The sequence below is a fragment of the Quercus robur genome, chromosome 10 (genome assembly GCF_932294415.1).
Source record: "Quercus robur chromosome 10, dhQueRobu3.1, whole genome shotgun sequence".
Taxonomy (NCBI): domain Eukaryota; kingdom Viridiplantae; phylum Streptophyta; class Magnoliopsida; order Fagales; family Fagaceae; genus Quercus; species Quercus robur.
The window spans coordinates 54,560,537-54,585,795 of NC_065543.1; the positions used below are offsets into that span (position 1 = coordinate 54,560,537).

Sequence of the window (25,259 nt, forward strand, 5' to 3'; positions counted from 1 at the left end):
GCAAATTTGGCACGGAATAAAGCCAATTAGATGGTTGAATAAATTCAACCTTACAACATTATATATACCCAGCCATGTTTCATGTTTGTATGTTTCTCTGCAATTTCTTTAGTCTTTTTCCTTTATTACATATTAGAGAGTCAAAGTTCAAAAGGCCACAAGCACATGCAACACCATACCCAGGCCCAGGAATAGCAATTTCTTCCTGTTCTGTGTTAGGACCATATTTAGTCATGGACTTTGCCTTTTAGTAAGTCATGGTTGCAAAACATTCATTCAAACTCTAATAATGTTCTTCTCAAAAAAAAAAAAAAAAAAAATCTAATAATGTTCTACACGTATTTAATTTTGACACAAACACATGCCACCAAACTGTTGGGTGTGCATTACACCACGTGGGTCCAGCCCACACTTTGTCTTAGCTCATTAAAAGAGCTTGTTGAAAAATGACTAAGAAGTCAGCAAAGCAAATTGAACTTGCTGGAGAAGCTTTCCAATGAGAAAGATTGAAATCATCTTTATGTACAAAAGTCAAGACAAGCTGCTTTGCATTTATTGTGACTTGATGCGAAGAGGGTAGAAGGAAGGAAAGAAGAAAAAGGTGAAAAAAATAAAAGGAAAGGCCATTCGGCCATTTGGTAAAGAGGAGAAGTGAAGTTCCAGCGCCGATGATATATGTGTTTAAACGTGTTTTTAGTTTTTAAACAATATTATATATATTTTTACACACTTTTTTTCTCATACGTATTTTCAAAAAATACAAACAACGTTATTAGAACAACGTTACCAAACGGCCCTCCAGTGAGTGAGACTGAGGACACTGCAGTTTTGAAGAACTGTGTGAGTGAGAGCAAGTAAAAGAGAAGAGAAAAATAGAGAGAGTAAGAGAAAATTGTGAGAGATACACAGTGAGTGAAAAGAAAAAGAGTTTTTTTTTCGCTCAAGTGTATCTCTAAGTGTTGTAATCTCTATTTAATATAGTGAAATTATTCGGAGTTTGTCCCGTAGTTTTTCCTTTCATGAAGAAAATGTTTCCACGTAAATCTTTGTGTTCTTGTGTAGTTATACTTCCGCTGTACTTGCTGAAATTTATTCACAGGTATATAGAATTTTTTCCCAACATAAATGCCAGCCCAGGAGAACAAATTTGACAAACTTTCATTTTAAGATCCAATAATATTTTTACGTATTGACTACGGAAATCATATCCCACTAATACTGTCATCATTACCCTGTCATTACTCTGGAGAGAGCGCGCAACATGCATGAATATAGATTGAGACAGAAATTCAATATTATGATAATGAAATTTCCTTCCTAACCACTCTTGATTAGTTTATTATGGCACTACTCCAGCTCCAACATAGTGTGCTGGCTTCCACTGCCTTCTGCTGCTGCAGTGCTAGTTTGAATTGTGAGAAGTGGTAGGTCAACCTCACTTTATAACACCGAAGACCAGAGATGGTCTTTTTTCCACCAGTATCCAATTAAGGTGGTTGTTTCTTTGCATTTTCCTAACAATCATCATCCAACTGCAGAATACTAGTGTGATTCGAGCCCATCAATCACATTCATTTAATCTTATCATGAGTTTATTTTCTTTCTATATGTTTGATGTAATTTTGGGACTCTTTAAAAGGTTTTGTATGCTTCTTCTTTTTTGACTCAGCACTATTTTATGCAATTGATTAAAAATAAATTTGGGCCTAAACCAGATTCTAGATCCTATCACTTATGTGATGAAGGAAAATCCTCACAATTTAATAGCATCAATTTACAATAGTTTATTTGGCTTCAAACATATTTGAAGTTTTGAGTTCCAATCATCAATGGGAAAATAACACGTGTTCTTATCATGAGCAATGCACAACTCACATAACCCAACTAACTAAGTGAGTCATATACAATACACATGATTAGACATGTGCTACCTTTTTATTGGTGGTTGGACCATTGGACTCCAAACATGTATGAAGCTGAAAAAGATTTCTTCATTAAATATATGTGAAACAAATTTGAAATTAAATTAATATAATTTAGAATGAATTTGAGATCTATATTTGTTAATAAATTTAGATTTAGAATAGGTACTTTCAACCCAAACTTATCTTTTTCCATTCTTAAGTAAGGGTATCGAAATTGACAGGACAGACTGACGTGGACTGAATTGGATCAAATGCATGGAAATGGGCCGAAGTAGATCAAACTGGCCTGAATGGACCAAATAGATCAAAATAGACCGACTCGACCAAAGTGGACCAGAATTGACCAAACTAGACCAAGGTGGACTAAATGAACCGAATTGAACCAAATGGACGGAAATGGGATGAAGTGGATCGAACTGGCCCAAATGGATTGAATGGCCCGAAGTGGACCGAATTGACCAATTAGATCAAAGTGTACCAAATTGGACCTAATAGACCAAATTAGACAGAAATGGGCCAAAGTGGATCGAATTGGCCTAAATGGACTGAATTGGATATAAGTGGACCAAAATGGACTGAATTGGATCTAAGTGGACCAAAATCGACCTAATAAAATTAAACTTGAACTGAAACGCCATGTTAATATGGCTGAACAAGAATATAGAAACAATTAATGCTATTCTTTAACTTTTAAATATTATATCGATGATAGAGAGAATTGAATAAAGTATTAAAGGAAACAAATTTGAGAGTTAAGTCATTCATTGTCAATCACTACAAAAAAAAACGACCTATTACGGCGGGCCAAAAATCGCCTCTAAAGGTACATTTGACCTTTAGCAATGGGTGCTATTGCAGCGGTTCTTCCTGCCACCGTTGCAGTGCCACTATAGATCTATTGCGGCGGTAACAAAAAGCGCCGCTGTAGATACACCTTTTAGCAGCGGTTTTGGTTTATTGCAGCGGGCATAAAACCGCCGCCATACGACGTTTGAATTCGTGTTAATTGACTTTTAGTGACGGGTTATGTACGCCGCTATTGGTGTCCACCTTTAGCAGCGGGCACACAACGCCGCTATAAGCAATCAATTAAAACGGACTAATTGCACTTTTAGCGGCAGGTAAAACTGCCGCTATATGTTTGTACCTTTAGCGGCATTTATGCCCGCCGCTATATGTTCATACCTTTAGCGGCGGGCATAAGAGTCGCTATAGGGTTTCATTTGAAACATAAAATGTGCACCTATTGCGGCGCTTTTTGACCGCCGCTATAGGTTCTTTTTTTTTTTTTTTTTTTCCCCCAGTGGGCTTTAAAACCACTGTTTACATCAAATATATTGTTCAGACTTGTTACAAATATATTGTTCAAACCTGTTTAAAACCTGTAATAGTTTTAGCTCTACTAACACAATACCACAAATGTAATACAATACCACTATCCAAGAATTGCCTGTGTCCAATGTAACTAAATTTCCTTCCATAGCTTAACCAACGAGACTGACTATCATAGTTACAAAAGGGACATGCAAGAGAACCTTTGGTACTCCAACCCGAGATATCACCATATGCAGGAAAATCATTTATGGTCCACAATAATGCAACATGCATTTGGAATGATTTTTTGGAAGACACATCAAACATTTCTACTCCAACATCCCATAACTCCTTCAATTCTTCTACTAGGGATTGTAAGTACACATCTATATCGTTCCCAAGTGAGGTTGGATCGGGAATCAATAATGATAGCATGAAATAAGACATTTTCATGCACATCCATGGAAGGAGATTGTATGGGATCAAAATGATAGGCCATGTACTATGAGTAGTACTCATATTTCCATACGGGTTGAATCCATCGACTGCTAATCCAAGCCTTATATTACAAGGCTCGGATGAGAACTCTATGTACTTAGAGTTAAATGATTTCCAAGCTTCAAAATCAGCAGGATGCCTCATTAACCCATCATTCACACGACCATTAGCATGCCACTTCATATGATTGGCTATTTCATGAGACATAAATAATCACTTCAATCTTGGCTTTAAGGGGAATCACCGTAGGATCTTTGCAGCTTTCTTTTTTCTTCTCTTAGAGGAAGCATTAGTACTTTGTTGACCTTTAGACTCATTACTTTCCCATCTTGAAAGGTTACAGTTTGGACAAGCTTCAAGGTTGGCATTGTCCTTCCAATATAAAATACAATCTTTAGGACAAGCATGAATCTTCTCATAGCTCAAGCCCAGATCCTTAATAATCCTCTTAGCCTCATAATAATCTTTTGGCAACTTAGCATTTGAAGGAAGAAAATCAAGCAAAAATTGTAGCAACATAGTAAATGATTTGTTGGTCCAACCATTAAGACATTTCATGTGGTACAAATGTACAATGGCTGACAATTTGCTAAAATGCTTACAACCTTCATAACAAGGTTGATTAGCATCTTCAAGCAATTTCATAAACTGAAGTGCATCTTCATTAGGACCTTCTGCAGGACCTTCTGTGGGTTGGTGCACACTAGGGACTTCTTCCGTTGGCCCAGATGCCATATCTTGTATGGGGAACATGTCATGCAACATGTTACGAAGATCGGCATACTCTATCGGGTTTTCTTAGACATGACTATTAGGAATTTCAGTAGAAGTCTTTGCAGACGATGATTCCCCATTAAAAATCCAAGAGTTATAACCCCTACAAATCCCTTTTGACACTAAGTGAGCCTGTACAACATCTATAGGCCATGAATTTGTATGCATGCATTTTTTGCACAGACATGAAATCATTCCATCCGGGTGTGCATGGTTAGATGCAAAATTCAAAAACTGTTGGACTCCATCTAAATATTCTCGCGACCTTCTATTGGTAATTTTCATCCAACTCTTTTCAATTGCTATAAAGTGGTTTACAAGAAATACCTATAATGTGATTTCATGAAAACACAAACCAAGAGTTAACACACAATTTCACTTTAATTTAAAAAACAAATCATCTTTAAGCATTCCCTTTTAGTTATGTTCCTAATCAAACAATGAATTTAAATGCATAGAAAAGTTATCAATACATTTGGTAACTATAACATCATTACTAGCAATATTCTTTAGGAATGGACATCTCTTTAAATATGCAATTCCATTTTAGCGTTCCACATGTGTGAAAAAGATAGAGAGAAGCCCTTAAAATGAATTGATCAAATAAAAACAACTCAACAACAATCATCCAATATTACACAAAATAGTCAACACTCCCAATATCAGCTAAAACCACCTTATTACTCCATGCAAGCCACGTGCTTGCCCCAATTCAACAATCCACCACAAACACAGAGAGAGAGAGAGAGAGAGAGAGAGAGTACCTTAAGTCTTTCACCAACTTCACTTGCTTTGATCACACAAACTTATAGTGCCTCTTCTTTTTGCAATCTGCCAACAAGAAAAGAATATATATAAACCTAAATTAATTCTCAGACTTGACAAACAAGAGCATTAAAACCCCGTAAATTTCCAACACATTCATTACTGTTGACTTTTGTTGGTGCTTTCTCAAAACAAAAAACAAAAAGTTAAATTTAACAACTTGAGACCAGAAAAAAGAAAAAAAAATCATTAAAGCCAACAAGCTTATATATTATAATCATTAAATTTCCAGGGTACGTAAAGGTATAATGAATTACAAAATCTTCCTCGTGGAAGATTCCTCACCAATTTCCTCCTGTCTTCTATAAAATTGTTGTGTCTATCCCTAAATCTTAGAATTGATTTGACATTGATTTCATTGAAACATTGTGTATTCTACCACTACTTAACGAGCTTAATTAATAATTATATATAAAACATAACTATTTAATAGGGTTAAATAAAACAAACAAACAAACCTAACATACACGCATTTAGATTCTAAATTTGTTCACTAGTGCTAAACAATATTCCAGAAGCACAAACTTATATATTTCTAATACCACTGGGCCAAGACCTCTAATAACTTAAAAAATAAAAAAAATAAAAATAAAAAACAGGTTCTTTAACAGTTATAATAGCATTCCTTTATCTCAAGTTAAAAAAATAAGATTCCTACTAAACTTGTACCACTTTATGTTCACACTGGGCCAGAGAACCCGAAGGGCTGCAATCCAAAAAAAACTTGGACTTAGATTAACTATTTGTACTTCCTAGAAAGTTCATGTTTACTTATAAGAGTTTGAGAGCATTGAACTTGGTCTAAGAGTGAACAATTACCAAACATGGGCAATGTGAAGTTGGACCAATAGTTACACTACATCTTCAATAATGTGAATCATTTCTTTTTCACCTATAAAAAGATCTAAGCCAAATAGACGGCTGCAAATATTTCATCAAACTTTCTTTCTTCTTTTCTTTTTTTTTTTTTTTTTTTTTTTTTTTTTTTTTAGCATAAAAAAATCTAAAAAATGGAAAAGCCCATCAAAGATAGATTGAAAAACCAAATGGTGTGGACCCAAGTCTGAAAATTGAAATCATAACTGGGCCCCAATGTAACATTGTGCCTAAATTGAAGCCGAAAACCCCACCAATTAATAATGGAAGCCGAAAGCAAACACAATAGAGTATTTTTCTCTATTTTGTGTTGAAGCAAAAATAAGGGGAGAGCTGATCTCCGGAGGGGGGGGGGGGTCAAAATCAAACACGGCTAGCTAGTGGGCCACCACTGAAAATCTTTGGAGCCCAGATGAGCCCAATTGGAGCTAATGGGACCCTTTTATCACACAAAGTTGAGGGCAATGCGAACTTCTCAGAAAGAAGCAGCCGCTTTTAATAGCAAAGCCATGAATGCTATTTTTAATGCTGTTTCTATGGAGGAATTCAAGAGAATCTCAAATGTTGAGGTTGCTCATACTGTATGGAATATTCTCCAAACTGTGCATGAAGGCACAAAGGCAGTTAAGATTAACAAATTGTAGCAGTTAACTACTAGGTTTGAAAGTATTAGAATGTCTAATGATGAAAGTTTTGATGAATTCTATGCTAAACTGAATGATATTGTTAACTCTGCTTATAATTTGGGTGAAATCTATGATCAACCTAAAATTATTAGGAAGATTCTTAGATCTTTGACTAAGGACTTTAGACTCAAAGTGACTGCCATCACTGAAAGCAATGATGTGGACTCCATCCCTGTTGATGAACTTGTAGGATCTCTTCAGTCGTATGAGTTGGACCTACCTAAGACAAGCAAATCCAAATCAATGGCTCTTAAGTCTGTTGATGATGTAGATGTGAATGGATTTGATGATGAACTCTCTGCTACAGAGATTATTTATCTTGCCAAGCACTTTAGAAACTTTCTTAGGAACAACAACAGAAGGGCAAGAGGTAAAAATAATGCTAAACTTAGAAATTTTAGGAGGAATGATCCCACTAAGGTGAATAACACTGAAAAACCTAAAGAGAAAGTAGGTCAAACCTCTAATAATTCTATGGGTCAACAATGTTTTAGTTGTCAAGGGTATGGTCATGTGAAATCAGAATGTCCTACTTTCTTGAAGTCTAAGGGTAAGGCTATGGCTGTAACCCTTAGTGATGATGAAGTTTCTAACAATGAATCTGGTATTGATGAGGATAGAAACTTCATTACTTTCACAGCTACTGCTGTAGTTGATGAAATTGTTGCTGTTGAAGAGAACCCTTTTGATGGGGAACTCTTTGAGGATGCAGATTTGCAAGAAGCCTACAATAAGCTTTGCAAAGTTGCTGCAAAGGATGCTATGAATGTTGATTTAGACTTACAGATTATTGCATCTCTTGAACTTGATAAGAAGAATTTGCTCTTGAAACTGTTTGATGCTAATGAATTGCTTGATAAGGTGAAGACTGAGAACATGTTATTGCTTGATAAAGTTAAAAATTTGGAACTTGAATTATCTACTACTAGAGAACAAACAAATAGGTCTGCTAGTTGCAAACTTGAACACATGTTGAGTATTCAGAAGTCTCCCTTAGACAAAACTGGTCTAGGTTTTGAAGATAGCATCTCTGTGACTAAGAATCATTCCACAAACTTTGTTTCTTCTTCTGAGCCCCCCGTGAGTGAGGTTGTCAAACCTGTAGAAGTTACACCTCCTAGGAAGATTAAGGTTGATCTTCAAGAGTCTAAACCTAAGACTCCTAACCCTTCTAAGGACAAGTTGCATGATAGACCTGCATGGGTTTGTTATTTTTGTGGAAAATCTGGGCACATTCGTCCAAATTGTTTCAAGTTGCAAGCTGCTAAGCGAGCAAATAAGCCAAAAAGTATTTGTGCCTCAAGTACAAGATCCCATGATACTTATTGGTGAGTTGGTAAAGGCTTTAAACCTTTATTCCAATCCTAGAGTTGGTCATCATTCTAATCTGAATAATAACTCCAATGCTAGAGTTGCATCTAAAAAGTTGTGAATGCAAAAGGCTCGATCTAGTTAAGTCTTTCTGACATGGTCCTTGTGCTTCATCGCTCTACTATTTGTGACCATTCTTCTTTGTTGTTTTTGTTCTCTTTGTTTTTCTAGGATTTGTATTGCATAACATTCATGCATTTCATACTAGGTTGTTTTTTGTTTTTCTTTTCAAAAATAATAAAAAAAAGAAAAGGGAAGAAAAATGTGTTTTGCATTCTTTTTCTTGGATTTGAAATCAAGGTTAGCCATATTATCTTTACATAACATGTTTATGTACCTTGTTTAGCTTGGATGAGGTTTAGTTATTGCACTTTACTAGTTTGAGCTTTGTAGTGCATGTTGTGTGGGAAGATGTTTATAGTTTTTGATCACTGTCTTGATCTTGATGTCACATGTTTTTGTTTGTTGGACTTGAACTTATTAAGGAAAGCATAGATAACCATCTCACCACTATTTACTAGCCAATCATGAACACCTTAGTGCATATCATAAGATTTTGTGCTCAAGAAAGTGTAGCACATGCACAAAAAGAACATAAGGTGTAGCCTCGGATTAAATGCTAAAATTGGTGTGTACATTATTAAACTACAATTAATTCAATCAAATAAAATTGGTGTGTACATTATCTTGGCTATTTTAATAAGTTTCTAATCAAATAAAATTGGTGTGTACATTATGAGACAAATCAAGAAACTTTCATGATTGCAAGTTTTTATTCTAGGAGATGTGAGAGTTATCTGATGTAACTCTTTAGGTGATAGTCTCTTTCAAAACTATGTGATGAATTTTGTAGAAATTGTGCTTGATTACTATTCACATATCACCTCACATGTATCTCAAGCTTTTACTAGTTGCACACACTACACAAGTTACTCTTTGCTAAACTTTGTACATGTTATTGTGTGTGATTTTGTTGTGGCCATCCAAGATTGAAAATTTCTTGATTTTAATGCAAAATGTGTTTGAAGTTTGAGATTTAAGGAAAAATTAATTGAAAATCTTATTTTTGGGGGATCTAGGTTCAATACAAGTGTTTTTGAAAAACACTACATATCATACTCATGCATTCTATTCACAAAATACCATGCTTTGAGGAGTTTCTGCATTAAAATTGCTCTATTTTTCAAAAATTTGATTTTTCCAGATTTTCGAACGATTGAACCTGTTGCTCGACCGATCAAAATCGCGATTAAAAATTTTGTTTGAATCTGCCTGGCTTGATCGATGCTCGATCACTGCTGGATCAATCAAATGTAATTTTCGATCGATTGAATCTATTTTTCGATCAATCGAAAATTTTTCAGAGAAGTTTTATTTTTCATGCATTTTAGGGAGAAATTCCAACCTATGAAAATTTGGGGTTTTTTTTGTTTTCAATCTTTTCTTTCAAAATTGATCAATGGATTTTTGTTGTTGGATGATAGTAAACTGATCTCTATGGTTTAATTTGATCAATTTGGTGAATTGGGAAAAATTGGACTTTCTAGGGCTTGAAACTACACGAATTGGGGTTTTTGTTCAATTGAGCATTAATTGATGAAATTGGCTTGTTTGATTGATTTATTTGGTCATTATATTCTATTCTCTAACTTGTGTAATTATCAATTGGTCAATTTGTTGGGATTTTTGAAAGTGGGTTTTCAAAATTTTGGGTTTTTGATATAAACTCTATGCTCAAGCCAATTTTGTGATTTTTAAAAGTAAAATTGAACTTTTCTCACTACATTAGAGCATGCATCATGTGTTGATATTGTTCATGCATCATATAGATTGTTATTTTTCTATATTGTTTTTGCTCTAACTGTGTCTAATACAGTCTGCCCTTGGGTTTTTCTTTTGTTTTGTCTTTTGTCTCTTTTCTGTCTATCCTTTCTGCTCTTTAGCATCATGGTTAGGAAGACTAAAGCTCATAGGACATCCACCTCTTCTTCTACTCCTTCCTTTGATAGTGAGAGGTTTCTGAGTGAGAAAAACCAGGAAACTTATGAAAAGCTGAACATTTTTCGGAATGTGTGGGTTGAGAGAAAGGTAGTTTTAGATGAGTTTGATCCGGAGATTAGGAGAAACTTTGAGTGTAGGGACTGGTTGCCTTTGTTGGATGTTGACCATCCTCCTCCGTCTACCTTGATCAGAGAGTTCTACTCGAATGATTCCAACACTCAATTTGTGAGAAGTTGGATAAGGGGTGAAGAGTATACCATTACTCCTACGGTAGTGGCCTCTACTCTTGGGGTGCCTAAGGTACAGCATCTCGTTTATCCTTATGATGAGTCTCCTCCCATAGATGACATTATGTCATATCTTACTGGATCTTCTATCCAGTGGGGTTCTGATCCTCGAATCACTTTTCACGAGTTGACCGAGATTCATTATCTCTTTTTTCGGATTTCTTGCCATTCTATCTGGCCCATCTCTCATTTGCATACTATTCCTATCGAGAGATGTGCATTTTTGTATGCTCTTGTCACTGACACTCCTATGAGTTTTCCTCATCTTTTCATTCGTTCTTTGGTTGAGGTTCATAGGAGTAATTCTTTTGCTCATGCTCTTTTCTTTCCGGTTTTTATTCATTGTATTTTGTTACATTTAGGTTTAGATGAGTTTCCGGCTTCTGAGCCTGTACATATCATTGCTCCCATAGGTACCACCTTCCTTAGGCAAAGGGCTGCTCAGATGCGAGCTAGCTTTAAACGCCCTAGAGTAGATTCTTCCTCTTCGGGTGTTGCACCTCCTCCTCTTCCTCCTCCTTCTACAGGTGATCCGACTACTGCTGCTGCTCCTCCACCTTCTGCTTCGGATGTTTCTAGCATTCATCGTACTTTGGACATTGTCATGACCGTTCAGGCGGCTCATGGTCAACTTTTGGTGGACGTGCTTACCGAGCTTCAGGCCTTGAGAGTAGATTTGGCGAGCATTAGACAGTCACCTCCACCACCTCCTTTTGATGAAGAGTGATTGCCCTTTGGCAATTCGTCACAAAAAGGGGGAGTACATATGGATGGAGATAAGGGGAGATTTTTTTGTTTTTTGTTTTGGAGCTTTGGAGCTTTAGATTGTATCTAGGCGCTTCACTTTGTACTTATTTTGGCTCATGATGTATTTATATTGATGTCTTTATTTTTTATGAGTTGTATTTGATAGGGGGAGACATCTTGTTTTTTTATTTTTGTTTCTTGTTTCACATTGTGCTACATTGATTATTGATTTATATTTATGAGGTTATTCATGATATATGTCTTGTAGTTTATGTTATGTGAAATCAAGAATTTAATTATTTTTTTTACTTGTATTTTCCACACATGCATTTATGTGTTTGTTAAGTGTTACAGGAATATACAGGTTGATTCACTCGTGCTGCTGTCTACACTTGCAACTGATAGATAGTAGTTAGGGTGAATTATTTATGGTTGGGCTATTTTTGTAACTTTGAGCATTTTGTTTATTATGTGTTTTACAACGGATTGCCAAAGGGGGAGTTTGTTGGGTTCTAAGACTTTAGGTTTAAATGTATTAGAACTTCATTTTGTAATGTTGGCAAACCATGATCAAAACATTTAGTCTTGTTTTAGACTTGCTCAAAGTATGTTTATGTGTAAAGTTGGAATCGAGTGTACTGCAGGATTTATTGTATAAATCTGCCTGGCTCGATCGATCGAGAATTAGACTCAATCGATCGAAGCTCAAGCAGATTGTTTTTCTGCAGAATTTTCCAACTCAGCCCAAGCCCATATGACGTGTAGGGTTTTATGTTTTGCCTTAAGTATAAAAGGAAAAACCCTAGTCACGTTTTGAAGTTGTTGTTTATGCTGTGTATGTGAATCTCTTGTGAGATCTCGAGGTGGTTGCCTTCACATATACTTAGGGTTATCAAGAATCAAGATTATGTCAAGAGCTTGATGATCAATTCAGTTGCTGCATAAAGAGCTTAAAGAAAACACAAGTGGGAGTACTTGTGGATGCTGTGAATCCAAGAAAGAAGTAGTCCGTGGACTCGAAGCTGTCAAGTGGTTGTGGTAGTAAGTTTCCTACTCGAGGTAGCAATAGGATGTTAGTGGTCTAAGTCGCTATTGTGTAAACTTCAATTCTTTCATAGTAGATCTGTTTTACCTTGAGAATAGCTAGGTTAAATCTTCCCTAGGTTTTTTACCGGTTTGGTTTTCCTGGATTATCATATCGTTGTGTTATTTATTTTCCACACTTTTTCAATGATATGATTTATATGTGTTAACCTAGATCTGCATAATTTACCTAAGTTAATCACTTGGTTAAACAACTAAGTTAATCTGTTTATGTTTAAGGGGTCTAAAAACATACAAGTGGAACTTGTGATTATGGATTGTTCTATAGCAAAGAGTCAAATTTGTCTCTTGCTGGATTTTCTGATTTAGATTGGGCCGGCAATGCTGATGATAGAAAAAGCACCACTGGTGGGTGTTTTTATGTAGGAGCCAATCTTGTTGCTTGGAGGAGTAAAAAGCAAAATTCTGTCTCTCTGTCTACTGCAGAAGTAGAATATATTCCTACTGGAAGTTGTTGTTCACAGCTTCTTTGGATGAAAAAGCTTTTGAGTGATTATGGGATATCGCAAGACACCATGGTTGTTTATTGTGATAATTCTGGTACTATTGATATCTCTACGAACCCTGTTCAACACTCTAAGACTAAACACATAGAGATTAGATATCACTTTATTAGGGATTTGGTTGAAAGGAAGATTGTGACTCTTGAATATATCCCTCCTGAACGTTAGAATGCTGACATCTTCACCAAACCTCTTGATAGAAGTAAGTTTGCGACACTTCGTCAAGTAATTGGTGTGATTCTGTGTCCCTAATTATCTTTGGCTTTCATGGTCCTTGTGCTTCATCGCTCTACTCTTTGTGACCATTCTTCTTTGTTGTTTTGTTTTCTTTGTTTTTCTAGGATTTGCATTGTATAATATTCATGCATTTCATTCTAGGTTTTTTTTTTTTTATTCTTTTCAAAAACAAAAACAAAAAATAAAAAAATAAAAAGGAAAAGGGAAGATAAATGTATTTTGCATTATTTTTTCTTCGATTTGAAATCAAAGTTGGCCATATTATCTTTACATAACATGTTTATGTACCTTGTTTAGCTTGGATGAGTTTATTTTATTGCATTTTACTAGTTTTGAGCTTTGTAGTGCATGTTGTGTGGGAGATGTTTATAGTTTTTTTATCACTTGTTCTTGATCTTGAAGTCACATGTCTTTGATTGTTGGACTTGAACTTATTGACAAAGGCATAAATAACCATCTCACCACTGTTTACTAGCCAATCATGAACACCTTAGTGCATATCATAAGATTTTGTACTCAAGAAAGTGTAGCACATGCACAAAAGGAACATAAGGTGTAGCCTCGGTTTAATGCTAAAATTGGTGTGTACATTATTAGGCTATAATTAATTCAATCAAATAAAATTGGTGTGTACATTATCTTGGCTATTTTAATAAGTTTCTAATCAAATAAAATTGGTGTGTACATTATGAGGCAAATCAAGAAACTTACATGATTGCAAGCTTGTTTTCTAGGAGATGTGAGAGTTATATGATGTAACTCTTTAGGTGATAGTCTCTTTCAAATTTATGTGATGAATTTTGTAGAAATTGTGATTGATTACTATTCACATATCACCTCACATGTATCTCAAGTTTTTGCTAGTTGCACACACTACACAAGTTACCCTTTGCTAAACTTTGTACATGTTATTGTGTGTGATCTTGTTGTGGCCATCCAAGATTAAAAATTCCTTGATTTTAATGCAAAATGTGTTTAATGGTTGAGATTTGAGGACAATATGATTGAAAATCTTGTTTTTGGAAGATCTGGGTTAAGTTCAAGTGTTTTTGAAAAACTTTTAATCTCATACACATGCATTTCATTCATGAAATACCATGCTTTGAAGAGTTTCGGCATAAATTTGCTCTGTTTTTCAAAAAAAAAAAAATTCCAGATTTTCGATCGATCAAACCTGTTGCTCGACCGATCGAAATTGCGACTAAAATTTTGGTTTGAATCTGCCTGGCTCGATCGATGCTCGATTGATGCTGGATCGATCGAATGTAATTTTCGATCGATCGAATCTATTTTGCAATCAATCAAAAATCGTTCAGAGAGTTTTTTTAAAACATGAGATTTTCACGTGTTCTTCACTATTCAAAATTTTTCAAAAAGCTCTATCTCTCTCTCTTCGACCGATCCAAATTCAAAGCCAATTTTTTGTCGTTTTCCCTCAAATATTTCTCAAGGTTTTTGTCGTCTAGCACCGGTAAGACCCTTTTACCCTTTCTTTTTTGGTTTAATCTCATTTTTCATGCTTTTAAGGGAAAATTTCGAACCTATGGGATTTTGGGGTTTTTGGTGTCTTCAATAATTTCTTTCAAAATTGATCAATGGGTTTTTATTGTTGGATGATATTAACATGATATTCGTGGTTTAATTTGATCAATTTGATGAATTGGGAATAATTGGAATTTCTAGGGCTTGAAACTACCCGATTTGGGGATTTTGTTCAATTAAGCAAAAATTGATGAAATTGGCTTGTGTTATTGATTATTTTGATTATTATATACTGTTATCTAACTTGTGTAATGATAATTTGGTCAATTTGTTGGGATTTTTGAAAGTGGGTTTTCAAAATTTGGGGTTTTTGATATAAACTCTATGTTCAAGCCAATTCTGTGATTTTTAAAGTGTAATTGAACTATTCTCACTGCATTAGAGCATGCATCATGTGTTAATACTGTTCATGCATCATATAGATTGTTATTTTCTATATTGTTCTTGCTCTAACTGTGTTTGATGCAATCTGCCCTTGGGTTTTCTTGTTTTTTCTTTGGTTCTTTTCTGTCTGTCCTATTCCAACCTTAGCATCATGACTAGGAAGACTAGAGCCAATAGGAAAACCGCCTCCTCTTCTGCCCCTACCTTCAATAGTGAGAGGTTTCGGTTTGAGAAAAACCAAGAGGCCTATGAGAAGTTGAACATATATAGGTCTGTTTGGGTAGAGAGGAAAGTTGTTTTAGATGAGTTTGATGGGGAGATTCAGAGAAACTTTAAGCGTAGGGGTTGGCTTCATTTGATGGATATTTCTCATCCCCCTCCGGCTGCCTTGATCAGAGAGTTCTACTCGAACCTCTCGGTCCACTACGATGATTCCAACACACAGTATGTGATGAGTTGGATTAGGGGTGAAGAGTACACCATTAGTAGTGGCCTCTGCTCTTGGGGTACCTTTGGTATGTCAGCCTATCTATCCTTATGATGAGACCCCTCTACTTGATGAAATTATGTCATATCTTACTGGGTCTTCTATCCAGTAGAGTTCTGATCCTCGGATTACCTTTCATAAGTTGACTGAGATTCATTATCTCTTTTTCCGGATTTCTTGCCATTCTATCTAGCCCATCTCTCACTTGCACACCATTCTTATATAGAGATGTGCATTTTTGTATGCCCTTGTGACAGATGCTCTTATGAGTTTTCCTCATCTTTTCATTTGATCCTTGGTAGAGGTTCATAGGAGTAGCTCTACTGGGCATGGTTTGTTTTTCCCCGTTTTTATTCATAGGATTTTGTTGCATCTAGGTTTAGATGAGTAACCTGCTTCTAAGCCTATACACATTATAGCTTCCATAGGTGCCACCTTCCTTCGACAGAGAGCTGCTTAGATAAGAGCTAGCTCTAAACGCCCTAGAGTAGAGTCTTCCTCTGGTGCACCTCCTCCTCCTCCTCCTCCTTCTTCAGGTGATCCTACAGCTGAGGAGTATGTCAATCCCACAGCCGCAGTTAATCCTCCATCGACTTCTTCTTCTGGTGATGCTTCTTTGCGAAGTATGCTGGAGACTGTCATGCTCAAGGACAAATTTTGGTGGATGTGCTCACTGAGCTTCAAGCGCTGCGTGCTGATTTGGCGAGTTCTAGACGTTCTCCACCGCCTCCTTTTGATGATGAGTCTTGATTGCCCTTTGGCAATTCGTCACAAAAAGAGGGAGTACATATGGATGGGGATAGGGGGAGTTTTTTTTTTGTTTACTTTGGAGTTTTGGAGCTTTAGATTGTATCTAGGTGCTTCATGATGTACTTATGTTTTTGGCTCATGTTGTATTCCTTTATTTTTATGAGATGTATATGTTAGGGGGAGACATTATGTTTATGTTTTTATTTCTGTTTCTTATTTCACATTGTGCTACATTGATTATTGATTATTGATTTATATTATGAGGTTATTCATGATATATGTCTTTATTTTCTATTTTGTGAAATCAAGAACTTATTTTGTTTTTACTTGTATTTTCCACACATACGTTTATGTGTTTGTTAAGTGTTACAGGAATATACAGGTTGATTTAGTCGTGCTGCTGTCTACACTTGCAACTGATAGATAGTAGTTAGGTTGAATTGTTGTTGGTTGGGCTGTTTTGTAACTTTGAGCATTTTGTTTTAGTATGTGTTTTGTCACGGATTGTCAAAGGGGGAGTTTGTTAGGTTCTAAGGAATTAGGAACTAATGTATTAGAACTTTAATGTGTAATGTTGGCAAACCATGATCAAAACAATTTAGTCTAGATTTAGGCTGCTCAAAGTGTGTTTTTGTGTAAAGTTGGAATCGAGTGCACTGTAGGATTTATTGTGTAAATCTGCAAAGCTCGATCGATCGAAAATTAGACTCAATCGATCGAAGCTCGTACAGATTGTTTTTCTGCAAAATTTTCCAACTCAAGCCCAAGCTCGTATGACATGTAGGGTTTAATGTTTTGCCTTAAGTATAAAAGGAAAAACCTTAGCCACGTTTTACTGTGGTTGTTTATGTTGTGTGTATGAATCTCTTGTGAGATCTAGAGATGTTTGCCTTCATACATACTTAGGGTTATCAAGATTCATGTCAAGAGCTTGATGATCGTTTCAGTTGCTGCATAAAGAGCTTAAAGAAACACAAGTAGGAGTACTTATGGTTGTTGTGGATCAAGGAAAGAAGTAGTCTGTGGACTCGGAGCTGTCACGTGGTCGTGGAAGTAAATTTCCTACTCGAGGTAGCAATAGGATGTTAGTGGTCTAAGTCGCTATTGTATAAACTTCAATTCTTTCATAGTGGATCTGTTTTACCTTGAGGATAGTTAGGTTAAATCCTCCCCATATTTTTTATCGGTTTGGTTTTCCTGGGTTATCATATCGTTGTGTTATTTATTTTCCGCACTGTTTCAATGATATGATTTACTTGTGTTAACCTAGATTTGAATAATTTGACTAAGTAATCACTTGATTAAATAACTAAGTTAAACAACTTGTGTTTTAAGGGGTCTAAAAACATACATTTTTGCCTTAAGCACCTGCCAAAAAAAATCTACCTTTAAGGTATTTTCTTGATAGTAATTTCACCCATAATTGGTCTACCTTAACACTCCAATCCATGTTTGCAATAAGTGCAGCATTCATGTATTGCATCCTCCTTATAGCTAAACTTCCTACACATTTAGTTCTACATATGTCGTCCCAAACTTTGAGGTACAATAGTTCTACAAAGTATTTATCCTTTTTAAAAAATGACGCTTTTTGTTTTTGTTTTTGTTTTTTGTTTTTTTTTTCTTTTGTTTCTGTTTTTGACGTCACGTTTGCTATTGATTTGCATCTAATATGGTGGTGTACACAAAGCAGGCTCACCATACCATGCCTGATGCCTCTCTCTTTATCGTACACACACAAATAAAGAGCACAAAATTTGTAGTTATAGCTATATATACATGCCAAACAATATAAAATTTATAGAAAAAAGTGCTACTCTGAAACAGTCTTACCTGTGAAAAGCAAGCTCCATGCAAGTAGAAGAAGACCCAGGAGTAGACCTCTCTTGACCTATGAATTCATGATGCCTTGTGGAAGAGATGCGTGAGTGAATATTATCAGGTTTCGCGAAACTTAGTTGTGTTTGATCTGGATTATGACCCGACCCAAAATAATATTGTTACAATTTTTAATGAGAGATTTTTTTAGGCTTAGTCCATGGAGCGGAGGCTTGTGACGATAGGCCTATTTTGTAACTTATTGTGAATCCTATGCGCAGGATAGAAAAACTATTGTTTTGGAGAGATTAGGGTTTTATGTTGTTTTGAGAGAAAAAAATGCATTGCCACATCTTATACTTTTCTTTGAGAATAGTGAAATCTCTGCAACTTCGTGGACATAGGTAAATTGCCGAACCACGTAAATATTATCTTGTGTAATTTTATTTTTTTTTTTTGCCCATATTTTTCTCTATTTTTACATCTCACAGATCTGGAAATTTCGTGTACATTTCCTTCGAATATCACAATATTATATATATATATATACACCCAGCCACATTTGTTTTGTGTTTTTCTCTGCAGTATCTTTAGTACTTTCCCATATTAAAGTCTTGGTCGTCCACTGTCATTACACACTCTCTAGTCTCCATTGGAAAAATGAAACAGCGACGAAAGCTCGAAAGCAGTCGAATCAGTCTCTCTCAGCTTTCTTCTACTTCCTCGAGAAGTAAGCTTCGTCAACACATTACGTCCCCTTTTGGTTCAGCGATTTTAGGCAAAAAGTCACAGTACAGATTTCAAACCGGGGTTTTAGCTAGGGGAAAAGTGCACCTTCCCTTCATCAGCCTCTGTATCTCGATCACACAATACTTCCTGTCCTATTATTAGATTTTAATTGAGGTGGAACGTTTTAAACCTTAGATTTATTTCAAATTGTTCCTGCCCATAAAATGGACACCCTCCATTTGTGAAATAGAGAGGAGATGAATGTTAAACAATTCCAAAATTCATTATGCTCCTACAAATTAGGAGATGGAACTTTAAGATAATTCTGAATCTTTTATCCATCTCATTACCCCATTCACAACTATATATCTCTGAGATATCTCAACTGCATGTTTGATCAAGTCAAATCCCACACAGCCAATCAAGACCAAACATGCAATTCTCATTATTCATAATTATCTTATTTATAATATACAATATTATGCAATGTTCTTTTTCATATAGTCTTTAACCATTGCACACATTGTGGACTATTTGGCCACACAATCCAACATGTTCTCCACACAATACACAGACTCCCATCAAAACCAAGCCATGGCTTCATATATGCCTAAGTTAAGAAATCGATCAGATAAGTTTTGGTAGAGTTCGAGGATGTAAATTGAAAAGTAAAAAGTAGAAAACAAACTTCCTGATCGATGGTCTTATCAACGAGTATCCAACATGGTTGCTTCTTTCTATTTTCCAACATCTCTCATTTTCTTACTTTCATTGTCCTTTACTCAATCAAGTAAAATCGTCTAAATTCCAACCGTAGAAAACATATTTAGATTAGACACCAATTTGACCTATTGATTGCAATTATATCTTGTTGAACCTAATTGATTGTGATTGATGTTGATTGACATTAACTGATTGATGCTATTAGACTTAGAGAGAGATTTGATTGCTATTTGAATTCTATTTCAAAATATAATATAATCCCATTATGAGTTTATTTTCTTTACATGATGTGATTTGGGGACCTTTTTTAGAGGACTCTATTTAAGAGGAACCAAGGCTCAATTGATCATGTCCAAGTGCGGTTTCCTCATTCATGTATCCCTTTCTTTTATTGTTCCTTAGTTTTCCAAACACGACACCCCCCCCCCCCCCCTAGAATTTATTGTCCGACATTAGTTTTGGTATTAATGTTAATTGCTTAATGTAATACGAAATAATGATTTTGTGTATTTGTGTTTGTCTTTGTTAATGGTTTTTTAATACTAAATAAATGCTTATTTATTTATATATGTGTGTGTGTTTCTCAAATAAAAATAAAATAAATGCTTATTTAAAATTTTATGATTTTTTTTCTTATACTTCGGCCCCCCTAACTTGAAATATTGAGTCCGTCCCTAATTAAGAAGAACATTAAGACTATCTTCTTCTTAATAAAGTTATGGTATTTTTATCCCAAAAAAAAAAAAAAAAAAAAAAAAAAAAAAAAAAAAAAAAGAGGAAGAAGAACATTAATACAGACGGTTTGGTTAATTGGGAAGTAAAAAGACTTCTTTATAGCTTATTTAAAATTCTATTCTTTCAGCTCATTTGCTTATGTATAATTTTTTTTTTTTTAATCCCACTTCTTTTTAAACAAAATAAATTAATCCAAATAAAAAAGCTGAAGCTTGTGTCAATTGCAACTTCATTATGGTCAATTTCAAAGAAAAAACAAAATGAGTAATGCTACCATCACAAACTATTTTACAACAATCTTACAAAATGTTGATGTGGTCAACTTCTTATTGATTTTCATTTAGGCTCACTATTAATATTACTTTTTAATTTACCAATAATTACTCACAACATCAGCAGTTTGTAAAAAAAATTGTAAAATAGTTTGTATCTCTAGCATTATTCAAAACAAAATGAACCTCGATCTGTAGTAGCCTTGTATTTTACTTTGTAATAATAGTCAACGGTGTTAACCTCACTTTTAAGTTTATATCTGATCAAACAAAAAAAAAACCGGCCACAGTTTGTCTCTCTCAAACCTCAACATCCACTACTCCCCCTCCTCCTTCCCTCAAAACCTCTCCAAGCTCCACCACACCGCCGCCAACATCATCTTCCTCACCAACAAGTTCCCAAGAGTTGGAGAAGATCTTGAGAGAGAGAGAGAGAGAGAGATCATCCTACAAGATCTTGATATTACCATCTGCCACACCGACGCTGGAGTTAGAGACTATGTTTCTAGCCAATCTCCTCCTCTCACAGTCGCAAACCTTGGCTTTGGTCCTCCCATGGCATGGTTAACACGTTAATGCTTACATGGATAAATTCACCTCATGCAGTGATGTAATTGGAGAATTTAAAGAACCGCAACTAAAATACTTTTCTTAAGTTTCGCCTTGAAAACTATCATTCTTATCATTATTACCTACTTTAGTAACATTTCATTGTGTTTCTTTTTTACATGTTCGTAGGGTAGGTAATAATGTAGCTCACAATCTAGCTATATAAATATGCAAGACATGTTAGAAGTTTATCAATGTGGATGAAGGATGCTTCATCTCACCTTTAAGATATTCTTGTAGCCGATCATGGCTAATTTTCTTCATTAATAAAGTTTCAATGTCCTTCTTCTCAAAAATGTACCAAATGTGTACTTAATTAAAATCTTACATTCCCATATTGTGTTTGTGTTGCATAAATAACAAACCAAACATGGTAATAACTCACATTCCCTAGAGTTGGTTGTAATCTTCGAAGTGAACCAAAATGACAATTACACATACTATTTTGACGCTGCCATTTGCCCACTAGGGGGAAGGATTGTGGCCTGGCGATCCATGAGGTCGCGGTGGTGGTGGTGCAGGTTCTTTAAACGCACCACCAGGTACTTTAAACGGACTGAGACTGCGCTGGTATAAGTCTACTCCAAACAATTCTTTTCCATCTCTTGCTTCAGTTAACTTCTTCATGTTCTCATCTGGAGAATATAGATACCAAGTTAAAAAGATCATAAATACAGTTATTTGGGAAGTGAAAAGACATAATTTTATTATACTTCATAATATTCCACTACAATTTTTGGTTATAAGATTATTCCACATAGTTGTTCAAGTTGGGGTTTTTTCTTTCTTCTTTTCTTTTTTTTTTTTCTTTTTTTTTTCTTGCTTGAAGCCTAATTGTTCAAGGGAAGTTCTAAATGGATATTGGATTGTTGTGTTTTATAAGCGGCAAAATTATAAAATACTCTAGGAGTGAAATAAATGTATATACCCTACTCTAACATGAATATTGGACGATCTATCATAAATTTAATTAGCATGATCCACTATCATGTGAAAAGATGAAGTATGCAATTATTGTACTTTTGAAAGATTCTATAATTACCCTTATAAGTGTTTACTTCATTATGCACTATTCATTTATCGTAATCTAATAGTGTGTATGGAGGCTTCAGACTTCAGAGTTAGTTTTGTCTAGTATTTATAGATGTGTTGGAAAATCCTAGTACTATGTCAAAATTGGTGGTATTCATTAAATTGTATTAGGGCTAAGTTTAAATTGTATTAGGCAAAGGTCAAGTTAAAAGGTGCTCAAAAATGACAAAGTTATGATATGCTTATAGTTGAGGAGTTGTCTTTCGTACCCTAACGAATTTCCTAGTGAAATTTTCTTTATTGAAAAGTAGACATGGGGCATCAAAACGGACACAAATTTGAACAAATTTAAAATTGAAATGAGTGAGAGATGGGGGAGATTGCTCAAGCAAAATTGCAGCGACTTGATATCCAAATCTTATTAGAAAAATTGTTTATGCTAGGTTTCAACCCTGTTTTTTGCAACCATATAAAACACTTTCTTAAACAAAAATAACAATAATAATGAAATTATATATATACCTTGAGTTTTTACGTCTTTCTTGAAACCACATAATTATTTCAATGAGTTTATTGTAAAATAGATCTTCACGAAGGTACCTTCGAATACACTAGAAGTTCTGGTTCGTATGAAGAAAATCGCTATAGAAGAATTTCAGAGTTTTTGTGACTACTACTGTAGGAAGACAACTGAGTCGCTTACAAAGGTTGCATAGAGAGTCTAGGCTACGAAGATTTAGTAAGTTCAAACCATTTGTAATTGTTTCTTCATAGTGGATTTTTTAGAGGATTGTTTTTGTCCCCATAGTGCGTAGTTTTTCCTTCGAAGAGTTACTTTATTGATTTTCCAATTCATCACCAAATCTTGTATTTTTACTTCTATATTATAGATCATATAATTGGGATAAATTGATAATTAATTAATAATTCTAGTGTACTTAATAATACTTCTAAACTATAATTTTCAATTTATATCAAAATAAATTGGTTAGAACTTAGAACACATATGAGTCAAAATAAAATTTTCATTTTACAGCCATCTAATGCGCAAGTATTTTGATTTTTTTTTTTTTTTTTGGAGACATGTTTAATATTCATTTGCATCTAATATGGTGGTATACACAGAGCAGTTAAACGAAAGGCTCACCATACCATACCTCTCTCTTTATCGTATACCCAAATAAAGAACACAAAATTTGAAGCTATAGCTATATATATACATGCCAAACAATATAAAATTTAAAGAAAAAAGTGCTACTCTAAGTCTGAGACAGTCTTACCTGTGAAAAACAAGCTCCATGCAAGAGATAGGGCAGTAAGTAGAAGAAGACCAAGGAGTAGACCTCTATTGACCTTAGAACTCATGATACCTTGTGGAAGAGATGCGTGGGTGAATATCACAATATATATACCCAGCCATCCAGCCATGTTTCTTTTGTGTTTTTCTCTGCAGTTTCTTTAGTCCTTTTCCATTATTAATAGTGCGTACGTTACAGTTGAAAAGGCCACAACCACCTTTGCCTTTTAGGTGCTTAATTAATTAAGTTTGACAAACTTTCACTAACATCCAATAATAAGATAGTCTATGAGATTTCTGTTCCACACTTCCTTAAGACGTGGTTTATTGTCATCCATATTATACCAAAGCATTCTATTAATTCAAGGATTATGCTAACGGGTGTCTTTAGAAAAATAGTTAACAATCAATTTTAAGAAAGTTTTGATACAATTTTTATGAGAAATGAAAAAAAAATTGTTAAAACATTAATTGCTTTTTTTTCTTTTCTCATAAAAACTTTCTTTAAATGGATTGTTAATTATTACCCTAAAAGCAATCGTTAGCATTTTCCTTAATTCAATTGTCAATAATATGAATTTTCTTTCTTCTTTCTTAGAAAAAAGTTTCAACTTTTCTTCTGCTTTATTGGATCAAAAAACTTACCCTTTCAATAGTATTTATTTTGGAGACATTTCTAATTATCATTTGCACCTAATATTATAGAGGTGTATATGTGGAATGAAATGGCTCTCAATCCCTCTCTCGTAGTCGTTCACAAGTATCTAAGGAGGTTGTTTCTTTGTATTTTTGTAACATCTCTGATTTTCTTCCTTTCTTTGTCCTTTACTCTATCAAGTCAAATCATCTAAATTCCAGCTGCAGAAAAACATACTTAGCTTGGACACCAAATTTGACCTATTAATGTTAATTAATTTTGTTGAAAACATACTTATATAGCCAATTCACATAATTTATTTTTTCAGAAAGCAATTGTAACATGTATTATTAATACAATTACATTATTTTGAAAAGAATCTAACATTTTTATATGATTTAATAATACACCAATTGGAGTATTTTTCATCTATTTGTAAAACTTTTTCAGAACCATTCATTCTAAAAGCAGATTTAAACATCAATATCACACTATTGAATATCATGATTACAAAAACGTTTGACATTATGATAATATTTTTTTCAAACTATCATTTCTTAGATTTTTTTTTTTTAACTCGGGATCAAGAATTAATAAAATGTTTATAAGCATTATTCTAGGTTAGACTTTCAAGAAGAAAGCAATTAAGAATCGTACAAAGGAATAAGTCCAAATTCATATGCATGAACTGCCATGGGAAAACGTATTTAATTTATTATTGATTTTTTTTTTTTTTTTTTGCTGAATAATTTATTATTGATTAGTTAGCAGGGGCGGTGCTATAGCATGGCTTGGGGGGCCTTCCCCCCCCCCCCTTTTTTTTAAATTATTTTTAAGTATTAAAACTTTAAATATTTAGCTATAAAAATAGAAGTTAGTTTTTGTTTTCTCTAATTCGTTTTTTATACATATTTAATATCAAACTAGACAGCTTTTGTATACTCATTAGAGTTTAAAAGATGATAAGTTTCCCTAAAAAATTATCTTGTAAATATGTATATATTTGAAAGTTGTTAATTTTATATATAATATATTTATAAATTATGACCTACTCTATATCAAAATATTAATGTTTATATTTGTGTATGTACGTTTA

General features: G+C 34.4%; 1 protein-coding gene across 1 annotated transcript; it reads right to left on the minus strand.

Annotated features, from left to right (window-relative positions):
• Positions 1–21,414: 21,414 nt before the first annotated feature.
• LOC126702648 (uncharacterized) lies at positions 21,415–23,674 on the minus strand. Its single transcript, XM_050401412.1, has 2 exons — positions 23,510–23,674; positions 21,415–21,832 (listed from the first exon to the last, which is right to left on the minus strand). Exons 1-2 carry the CDS (start codon positions 23,655–23,657, stop codon positions 21,663–21,665), a joined length of 318 nt encoding a protein of 105 aa, XP_050257369.1. The 5' UTR covers positions 23,658–23,674; the 3' UTR covers positions 21,415–21,662.
• Between the last annotated feature and the right edge of the window lie 1,585 nt (positions 23,675–25,259).

Bases quoted from the DNA above. Each gene is read 5' to 3' on its own strand.
- LOC126702648 (XM_050401412.1), bottom strand. From the start codon at position 23,657: ATGGCTGGATGGCTGGGTATATATATTGTGATATTCACCCACGCATCT. The intron at 21,833-23,509 runs GTAAGACTGTCT...TATATTCTCCAG, and splicing joins ATGGAGCTTGTTTTTCACAG to ATGAGAACATGAAGAAGTTA.